The following is an 11,852-nucleotide window of genomic DNA, read 5'->3' on the forward strand; positions in this document are numbered from 1 at the left end:
TGGTGTCTCTTAACTTACTGAATAAAGAAGTCTGGTGAGTTATAAATATTTTATTAGATAGCATAACTTTAGAGTTATACTTTATATCAATTATTTTATTTTACATATGTTCTATTTTTTTCCAAATTTGGGCAAAAGTCTTTTTTTTTTTTTTGGTTTTCCAACTATTTTTGGAATAAAATTTTAGTTAATGGAGTATTAACTCTTGATTATGGATTTGCATGATTTTTTTAATATTTCCTTAATTTGAGTTTGGGACCATAAAAGAGAGAAAAAGATCCAAAGATACACTACTTTTAAAGACAAAAACTGTTTGTATTTATTTATTTATTTTACTTTATTGATAAAATATTAAATTTATTGATCAATATAAAAAAAAATTATATACAACCAAGAAGCTAATAGAATGGCAAAAAAAAGCTAACTTCCCCTCATATGAGCACTAAACCAACACTACAGTAGCCCTCGAAGCTTTGGTTTTTGATGATACTGAGTGGACATGATATGTTGTCTAATAGTTTTTTCAATGATTTGCGATATCTGTTCTCATTTTGTTTTGAATTTTTCTTATCGATTTTCAATTTATACATTTTTAGATAATATTATGATCTTCACAAATTATTATTTGCTGACTAATTTTTCCCCGAACTCAAGTATACTATTTTCCTATTTTATATCTAGTTACTTCTATTTTCCAAACTTTTTAAAATTTTAGTTTTGGTTATGTATTTATCTTCAAATGTGGTTATCTATTATTATTTTTTTTTGGTTTTGTAAATTGAGTTTGGTGAACAGAAAAGATGTGAGATTCACTTTTTATTTTATTTTATTAGGGTGGGTTGATGAAGCATGGATATATAGCCTATGAATTTCTCCTTTTTTGTTTTTATTAATTTTCTCTATTTTCTAATTTATGTACTTTTGAATTATATTATGTTTTCACTAATTATTTTTTTAATAAATATTGATGTCAAAAGATTTATAGAGCTGAAAATAAAATATTGATTAAAAATGAGTTTAAATTGTTAAATGAGTTATTAATATATTTGTTCTAAATAATAAAAGAGGAGAAAACTGGAATAATTAATAATTGAACATATGGTGATATTTCAAGTTTGTAGCAAGTTTCTTGATGAAGTGTCATCATGAGAAAGTAGTGTTTTATTTTATATTAGACCATGATTATTCCCGAAACCCACTTAAGAATTTTTTTAATAATTTTTTTTGTCTGATTTAAAAATAATTAAAATTAAAAAATGCATCAATCGCGGGGCGCCACGTGTCGGTGGGTTCGCGAACAGTACAAAAAACCACGACAATCGGTCCTTATCTCACGCCTTTTGAAACTGATTTTTAAATTTTTTGTGGGGCCCAGGAGTCAAGAAACCCTTTAGTATTCTCTGATATTCATGATCTTATTAACCTATGATTTAATTATGTATTCATCATTGATTGTAGTTCCATCATTTCTTTTTATTAATTTTTCAAAACTACAGAAAATTTTATGAGATTTACTCCATTTGGTCTTCATTGCCCTAGGTTTAGTGAACGGTGGAAAAGAAAATAGCATAAACAGAATTTCTCATTTTATTTCTTCTGAATGTTTTAATCAGTTTATAACATTTATGTATTTTAAATTATATTATGTAATTTCACAAATTATTATTTGTTGACTAAAGTTTTCCCCGAACTCAAGTTAGATTATGTATTTTTACTATTTTTTTTACTGTTTGTGTCTAGTACCTTCATTTTCCACACTATTTTTTTTTTGGATCGTGTATTAATCTTTGAATGTGGATTTCTATGTTTTTTTGTTGTTTTTCTAATCTGTTTGATGAAGGAAAAAAAGTCAGTGAGATCCACCTTTTTTTTTGATAGATGGGTTCAATAAAAGTGAGAAAAAACAAAATCGTAAATAAATTCCTCTCTTTTTGTTATTCTTAATATTTTCTATCTATTCTTAATTTGATGTATTTTTAGACTACATTATGTATTTTCATTGTTAGAAATATTGATGTCAAAAAATTTGTTGAACTGAAAACAAACTATTAATTGGGTTTTTAGATAGATTTGGTTTAAATAATAGAAGATGAGAAAATGTGGTATAATTAAACAAAAAATTAATATTATGGTGAGGTATTATGGACAATAGTGTTCTATTTGTACGCTGTAACAAAAATTCTGATTTTTTCAGAATTTACAATTTCGATTAATTTTAATATTTTTAGGCCTAAAAGCCCACAATACTTTAAATGTTGTCTAATTCTAAGATAAAGATAGAAATAGACTTATTAGCCATGGATCCATCACAATCGATATCAAGCAATGCCCAATTCAGACAAGATTGAATAGACCCACAGGCTAAAGACCTTGTAGCCACATTTCAATATGAATAACCCGGTTTCATCAAACACATTGCTACAAAAATCTAAACAAAAAAAAAAAATTATAATTATTCAAATTTAACACAAATAATGATGGGAAACAAAGAATGAACCAAACGAAAATCAGTTTATATATCAAACCGAAAATAGTGAAGACAAACGAAATCAAACACAACACACAAGTCCACATAACATCATTGCCAAAGGGAAATAATATTTTTATATTTGAAGAAGCAAACGTACATATAAAAGTGAAAGACTTCATAAATTTTGTTGGCTATAATGCTATAAAAAAGTTCCCGCTTCTGCTCACCCGAAGCACTTCTCTCCAGCTTCGCCTTCCATTGTATAACAATGTCCTCATAGTATTCCTGCATTTATTTTCTAAGGCTGTTAGATACTCAAAACAGTAAATCAACAGATACAGCATTGGATGTTGTTAACCATATGACTTTTTGAAACAGAAAGATACTGACTTTGGAGAAGTCGGAGGTGAAATGTTCGTTTTCTTTCTCCATACTCTCTATTTCAAGTCAACAACGTAGAGATTAAGTTTGTGTACTTGGATGTGCAGAATAGTGTCACGGCTGTTGTGAATCAGAATATCGAGTAGTTGTGTCACTTTGCAACTCCCGACCAAGATAAATACTTGACCTTTCACCAAACTGCCTTCTGTCAACGAAAACGTAACCAGACAGCTTATCTGAATACAAATCTTCTACCTTTTGACCATAAACGTTGCTCGAGGGAGACAAATAGCTTCCAGAAGCATACTTTGGTGACTGGCAGAGTGGGGACATATCCGGATAATCCGACGACTTGTGTGCTCAAAGATGGGAGCTGGTAAGAGAAGTAGCTCCATAGACCGACCCATATTGCGTTCCGTAATGAGTGGCTGTGGATAAATGATATCTGTAGGCACCAATGTCAGTCTTCTGAGGACATTTCTTTTATTTAATGATGGATGGCGAAAGGCAAAGGAATCTGAGATACCCCTTCTGCCCGACTGACTGTTCTTCCTGGATGAGCTGCATATTAATATAACCCAATCAGCCAATTATTATCAAGAACAATGAGCAATTCATCAATCAGCAACGAATAGAAACAGGCAATGAAATGACGATTAGCTTCAATCAAATATAGTAGTAAAAATTGGATTTTGATGGATAAAGTTTGATCTTACATTGTGAGGATAACCCAATTGAGAACCGTACGGCGGTTACCGGTTGTCCGTAGCCACCACTCCCTCTTACTAAATACATATCTTCTCAGCGCATCTGATTGCAATCAATGAGTTATTTGTACAAATTTCTCTATATATAGGATGAAAAGATCGGAATCAGAGAATTTAATGTTAGATAGTGGGAGGGGTGGGTTGAAGCCCATAAATGAGAAGCTTTATTACTTAGCGTGAATGTAGAGTAGGCGTTAAGAAGGCCGTATCGCAGAGGTTAGGAAGAAGACGGAAGTTCATATAGTTTTAAGAGATGACAGGTGTCATGTTTTCAGATATGCAACGCTGAGGTGGAGGCCTGAAGAGAGTTTCTGAGCAACTTTATTAATATAGATTCTCCATTGCCTTCACTATATTAAAAAAATTCAAATTATAAGTGGGTGTTAATCTGAAATTTGAAGTAATTTGATTTTAATGAGTTTTAGATGATTTAGGTGAATATTAGAATTTGGTATGATTTTTGTTAAACAACTCTAGAATCTTATCTAAAACTATGAGATTTTTATTTTTATTTTTATAACTAAGAAACTATTCTCAAACACCCTAGTACAATAATAGTGGATGAATAACAGTAGATTTGTTATTTTAATACAAACTAGAGATTGACCCGAACGCCCGTGCGGGTGTTAATTTTTACTTTCTTATAAATCGATATTTTATTTTTATGACTCATAATCGAACCTGAATCAAATAGAGTAATATGATTACTTTTGGTTATTTGGTTATTTTTAGTTTAATTTGAATTCAACATACCCGAATTGAATCGGTTAATATTCTTACTTTTCATACAAATATCCGTACCGGCGTCAAATACATTAGTTTTTGGATATTTGTAGGTTTGTATATATCAAGACTGAATTCATCTGGACCCGATTCGAAACACACATGAAAATTTATAATACCGAAATGAAGTCTAGTTTCAAAACTCAAAAAGCATGATAACCCACAAAAATAACTCGTAGCTGAATAGTTATCCGAATGTCCATGTCTAACCGATACATAAGTAAATAAAAAAAATTGTTAACCATTTTGAATTCTTATCACAAATAGAGTGGTTTCATTCAAATATGTCGAATTATTATAGTTAATATGTAAATAATCCTGGCAAAATATTATAGTAAATATAATTAATGAGATAGTTAAAAAGTGAGAAAATGAATGTAAAAGATAAAATAAAAAAAATTGAAAACAAATAAGTTTTGTTTTTCATGTCACTATTATATATCATATATATGTCATCATATAATTAATCATATTTTATATGTACCATAATATAAGTAATCATATAATTAATATTATTTTATACATACCATCATATAAATAATCACATATATTATATTTATAAACTTAATATAAAATATAAAAACCATAATTTAAGTTGGTGTTTTTAATTAAGTTATGTATTGTATTTTTCTTATATATAGTGAAAATATTTTTTAAATGGTTATTGGAAAATATTTTAGTAAATTTTTTTAAAAAATATATATATATATATATATATATATATTTGAATCAATTATTTATATAAATTAATTTTAAATTATTATTTTGATTTGAATTTTGTATAGAAATAATTAAAATTGAGAAAAATGAATGCAAAAGATAAAATAAAAATTGAAAACAAATAAATTTTGTTTTGTACTTCTGTAATAAATGATATTAACTTATTTAGTAAATATAATAGATGAAGGGTTAGAATTGATTAACAATATAATAAAAATCTTTTAAAAAATCAATTAAGATAAGCAAGTATTATTTTCTACTGTTATCCATGCTTCCAAACAATTCTCATTTATACTACTATCCATGTTTCCAAACAATTCTTATTTATACTATCCAAGTTTCCAAACAACTCTCAAATGTACTTCAGTTTTAATAATATAGATTATCTGAAACTCTTAGTTGAATTCATTCTCTCCTAAGACTTTTTGAAATGCATGGAACAACCCAATTAACAAAAATAATTCTGTTGACCAAAAAAAAACAACAATAACTCGGTCTCATCGACAAAAGAGTTTGGAAGCCATCAACAAACATCACCAATATTTTATTTGACAGGAATCAATTCTTTCGAAGCATAATGAAATATTGCATTCCGGATTTGGCATTCGCAAGTTGTGGAAGTATATCTTGACACTTTTCCTCAATGCGCTCCATTGTCTTCTCCATTGCTTCTTTACCAAACCGCGTCTCAAGAATTCCTCCAAATGTAATTTTGTGTGAGGTTACCAAGAACTCTGGGTCCAAGGGAAGTTCTTCATTCGCATGACTAATTCTCTCAAACGCTTCTGTCGTAAAACACCCACTGTCCTCAATGACACTCTTGAACTCCGCAACATGTGCCGGATAGATTGGGAAATTGAGAGAGTCTAGCTCTTCTTGGTCAATTAGCCCCTAAGCAAAACAATGATGCAAAAGCGTCAAAAATATAAAAGATAATACTTTTGCACCGTGGTACACACTACAATTCTAGTGAAGGATCTGAGCGACAATATTTTTACCTCTTTAGCCACATCATGGAGGCAATTTCCCATGAAATCAAGAAGCATTCCTTTCATTGTTTCAGACATTTTAATTCCATCAGGTAGACATGATCCAAGAAGGAATAGCAAACCCCCTGAGACAAGTTCTTCTCCTCTTGCTCTCAAGAAACTTCCCATGTCGATCTTGAACTGATCATGGTACGCTTCCGCGACCTCTTCCGAGAATCCAGTGCAATGAATGTCCTTGTTCCATGCTGGAGAGTTTCTATCCGCGATCCCTTTAGGAACTTGGGACAACCAATGAAGCGAATAAGAACAATGTCCCACATGGAGACTGTCTCGAGGAAGAACACGACCAAAAAAAGAACCCGGAACTCCAGCAACAAAGTATTTTTTGGTCGGAGGGAGTGTTTGAAAAAGAGTGTTGAAATCATTCTTGAAGTGATCGTTAAAGAGAACTTGGAACTCAATGTTACCGTCCGGATTTTGCTGAGTTTCCTTGCGATACTTTTCTTCCACAGCATCTATTATGTTTTGTACTGCAAGAAAAGTATTAGGTCCAGTGGAACAACCGAAATCCGCTATGTTAAAGCGACTGGAAGCTGAGTTGACGTTGAGTTTGGTCGAGATAGCTTCATTGATTTTTTCCTTTGCGACTTCAAGTAACGCTCTCTACAATGATCAACCCCATCATCAATGGACAGCATACTTCTTAGATTTAAAGTTCTCATGTCTCAAATTAACTTAAAGCTCAATTAAAAAGAAGAACCAAATTTAACATTAAATATATTAATAACCCCAAAGACAATGATCAGTTATATCAATAAAACAATATGTTCTATATTTTCAAAGTTCGTCAAATTTAAATATATTTGAAAAAAAAAGACTTAAACAATTTAAAACATCGTCGATATTTAATTTGATTCAAACTTCAACAATTTCAACAATTCCAGCACCATATTCTCCTTCAGTCTCGGACCATCCATTAGTAATACACCGTTTTAGAGAATTTTTGACCGTCCGGAATTTTTTTTTAAAAACTACTAACCTGATACGTTGAGTGCTGACTATAGCTGTTTGGACCCTTGCTTCCGGCCATCGTGTACGTAGGAGCCATCTCTCTCTATATATGTACCTTGCGAATGTGATGGTTCTTGTGAGTTAATTTGGTCAGTAATTTGCACAAGCGATGTGTTTATATATTCTCATATATTGAATATTCTGTGGATAAAATTGTTCTCAAATATTAATACAGCAACCCAACTTGGACCGATCTGGAAAACGACGACTTTCAACTCAAAAAGCTTTTGAATTTTCCACATTGTACAAAGGAACTTTCTACGTTTCACTTGCATATTTTCCACGCACGCTAATGTCGACGATGATGTTTATAACTACCCACTAGGTGGTAACCTACGTCCTGCACGGAGTGAATGATGTAATATAAATTATTTATTTTTAATCTATAGGTGTTAAAAATGTAAAAGTTGTAATCATAAATATTATATGTTATATAATAAAAGATGTAAAGAAATTATGCATGTTAATATAAGATGGAACTTCAATGATTGATCATTTATATGTTTAGTTTACAAAAAAAAATTGATATAAGATGGAGAAATTTCATGTTTACCACTTTCATGGTACCAAATTTCATTTTTACCACCACTAAAGAAATATTTTCAAAACTACGTTCTTTATTAAGTGTCAAAAGACTCTTATACCATTGTTATATATATAATGAATCATTATTTAAATAAATAAAAATAATAAAATAAGAAAAAATAATAATTTTTTTAATGTTTTCGACTTATACTTTTTCAAATTTGAACTTTTAATAAAAAAAAATTGAACTTTTTTTATTTTTTTCAAATTTTCATTTTGAAAATCGAAAATTTATGTTTGAAACTATTTTAAAATTTTTTTATATTTTTTAAGTATTTATTTATATATTTATTAGAATCATAAATTTCATATTTCAAAAACCCTACCCTACCCCTCAACTCTAAACCCTAAGTCTATATTAGTTACTCCTAGGGGTATAACTGTCTTTTACTATTTATTAAAAGTGAGGGTAAAAGTGATTAGTGTAGACATGAAAAGTGGTACTATGAATGTGGTATGTGTAGCAATTTCTCTTAAACAAAACATATTTTTTACTTTTCCGTTGACAAATATGTGTGCTAGTATTTAGTTATTTAATAATATTATGGATTACTAATTTTCTTATTTTTATTTTATAAAAAAAAAGTTATTATTAGCTTACAATATGTTTACTAATTAATTTAGATTGTAAAAAAGAAAAGAAAAAATGGTCTATTTAAAAAACTGAAATATTTTCATGTTTTATTAAAACCGATATCTAATCATCTAAAGTAAAATCAAAAAATGCTATAAAAGATAAATATATTTATAGGTTTTTGATTAAAAAAAACCGAATAACCCAAAAACTAATGGTATATAAACCGAACCAAACTAATATATATATGGTTTTACTATAGTAGTTATTTTTACAAACCAAAATAGTGAAACCGAAAAAACCAAACCAAAAGGGAATTAAACACAAAAAATTGTAGGTTGACCGAGATTGTATAAAGCTATCTCGGAATTTTGGTTTTTTTTTTTTTGAACTAACCGTTTATAAATTTGGTATTCAATATGCTTTGCTTGGAATTCCATTAACAAAATAAATAAAATGTTTCAGTAAACATACAAACATATCTACTCTATTAAAATAGAGTCCTAAATTTATCTACCATTAAAGTTGTCATTTAAGTTTTGGACTGTTTCAAGTTTGTTACTATATTACTTAATTTTTGGACCATATCTGAGTTAGTTACAATATAATTATATTAGACACTATTATTACATTAAAACCGGACAACTTAAATTAAACCAACAATCTACTCTATTATAAGTAAACCAAACGAATTATGTTCTATTAAAATTAAAGTAGACCGATTGTATTTTTTTTAATTTATTAGCACATACAATAACTCTCACTTGGACCTCTTTTACTATAGATGAAACTTTGCTCTAAGTTGATTTATATTTTTTTCTTATCGACATCATATCAGCACACAAAGAACATGTATATGTTTGGTTCCTCTTTGCTTCTATAACAGACTAGATACGCTAACTCTTTTTACACCTTATTTTTGTGCTATATGTTAACTGAATCTAAGTTGATTGATTCTTTGTTAGACTTAAAAATAGCCTCGAAGATAACAATCTATTTACTAATAATTAATAGCAAACTATTTAAAAAACAATTAGAATTCGATGATAGCCTCGAAGATTACAAAATATTATCCCACATAATAAGGAATCCTTAAGCTACAGCAAACCTAACCATAAACATTATATATAGACAACCCTCGATTGCATTTTTCTAATCACAAGTTCACAACAACACCTCAAGCGTTCAAATTAAAAAAATCATCTGAAGCTTATTCATTTATGGATATTTGTAAAGGCTATGAAACCTAAATTAAAAGAATAGATTATATATTCATTACAATAAATCTTAATTATCAACATATATAATGATTGTTACAAAATCGGGTAAGATTGATCTTAGGAATGGGTTGAGGATAAAACCTGATCCGCGTAATTTGCAAAGTAACAAATTTATAACCGCATAACCCGCAAAAAAATGTTGGTAACCAGCAGGATCTGCCAGTATTATTAAATATAAAATATATATTTTAATTATTTAGCTTAAAATTATTTAACTAATATATTTAAAATCAAAATAATATAAATATTTGTAATATTTAATATATTTCAACGAAAATATTTTTAGAAATTTGCGGGTTGGTGGTACATGTCCCGCCTAAAATAATTTTAACCGCACTCGCAATTCATATTTTTAAAATAAATCGATCCGCAAGTCAAACAGGACATGATCCATCGGTTTAGACTAAATTTCTCAGCCATAAATGTTTCCGCAATAGTGACACAAATCCAAACAAGCAAATATCTAATCTAATATTTTGAATTAACAATAATTTTGATTATCGATTTTATAACTAAAATGAAAAAAAATATAACCGCGTTTCAACGCGGGTCAATATCTAGTGTACTTTAAAAAATAAGGGGACAAATGGTATTACTTTATTCTAAAGGCTTGTTCAAACAATTACTCTTATCTTCCACATATAGACTTTAAAGGCATCAAATCACCAAAAAAATCAAAATCAACCATTTTATACTTAAGAACAACTAAATCGTATAGAGAGGTAAGAGTTTATGCTTGTGATGAAATGTAATACGAAATAAGTTGGTGTTTGTATAGAAGAACCAATGACTAACCTATTAATGCAACAATAAATGTAAATAAATTACATATATACGACATTAAATACAGAAATCATTTATACAAAATTGTTATAATTTTCGTACAGAATTGGTTTTGACTTTTGACTAAATTTTTTCTATATTAATTCTTTTAATACTAATGATATAATTATATATCTTGAATCAATGCCATATATATTGTTGTGCATTCAAATATTCTTCAATCTTTAGTTGCAAGAAAAAAATATTCTTCAATATTTGAATGCAAGATTGTGATCCCGTGAATTAATACATTTATATCCTTACGGTTTTCATTATATATTTACCTTACACAGATCTTTGACTGAAGATCAAGAATGTGCATTCACCGAGCTCATAGTGATAAAAACGAAATATTACATTACGTTATGAGATTCACATTCACATAGCATTTTAGAAATACCGAACATTCAGGAATAATTTATATAAAATTGAACTATTCCAATAAGTGGATCTACCTAAATAATAAATATAATTAAATACATTTATACACCATAATTAAATATATTTATAGAAAAATGAACTATTCATATTCCTTCAACTTTTAATAGTTTAGCATATTCGTATGAAACAATTTCCTATGAATTCTCCATAAAAAAGTAGCTAGTAGGTCTACGATCATATGTATATGGGCAAATTTATAATGCAACGGCCTATCAAAGCTGTTTATACATGCACATTTATTAAATCTTTTATATGGGTTAGGGTTTTAATGACGGCATAAAACATGATAAAGTAGGATATTGGAAAACGTTTAAAGATGAATGATTTCTAAATGGAGATGCAAGTTGTATTTAAATAGTAGAACAATGGTGCTACGTCAATTATTGAGAGTGTCACAAAGGAAGGTGTATAATCTAATTACTGCTTAATCAGCTTACACCATATTTGTTTAATATATTATCGAATTAGATCATTATTCAATGCAAAAGTTGAAATTTGATTCAATAATGCATTAATTATCAAATATTTTGAAGCTCGAAATTGTCATGGAAGGATTACGTGATTGGGTATCCACATAAATATACAAACATTAAAGAGATTAAGAAAATAATAAAGTTTCTTATCAGAATGTAGTCAAAATCGTGAAATCAACACAATAATAACACAAGTGCTTCTCAAGAAGTTGACACATCAGCATTTTCGAGTGTTGTGGAGTTGACAACTCAATTAATGAAAAAATTATGCTTCCAATGAAAACAAAAGAAACTTACACGTCACTTATATATCAAATGTTTTCATTTATTCGTTTTATTCACGTTCATAACATTGATAAAGTAAAAAAAATTAATATCTAACAACTACGTTCCCTGGTGAACAAAAAATAATAATAATAATAATAACAACTACATTCCCAAAGTGTTGGTTAGTCTCTTTTCTTTTGTATACTAAGTCTTTCACAATTTCTCCACT

The 11,852-nt window shown here is 28.7% G+C and overlaps 1 protein-coding gene across 1 annotated transcript; it reads right to left on the minus strand.

Moving 5' to 3' along the window:
* Window positions 1-5,494: 5,494 nt before the first annotated feature.
* LOC103846030 (farnesoic acid carboxyl-O-methyltransferase) lies at window positions 5,495-7,501 on the minus strand. Its single transcript, XM_009122957.3, has 3 exons — window positions 7,150-7,501; window positions 6,120-6,773; window positions 5,495-6,012 (listed from the first exon to the last, which is right to left on the minus strand). Exons 1-3 carry the CDS (start codon window positions 7,216-7,218, stop codon window positions 5,680-5,682), a joined length of 1,056 nt encoding a protein of 351 aa, XP_009121205.1. The 5' UTR covers window positions 7,219-7,501; the 3' UTR covers window positions 5,495-5,679.
* Window positions 7,502-11,852: the final 4,351 nt, after the last annotated feature.

The sequence above is a fragment of the Brassica rapa genome, chromosome A07, assembly GCF_000309985.2.
Source record: "Brassica rapa cultivar Chiifu-401-42 chromosome A07, CAAS_Brap_v3.01, whole genome shotgun sequence".
NCBI classification, from domain to species: domain Eukaryota; kingdom Viridiplantae; phylum Streptophyta; class Magnoliopsida; order Brassicales; family Brassicaceae; genus Brassica; species Brassica rapa.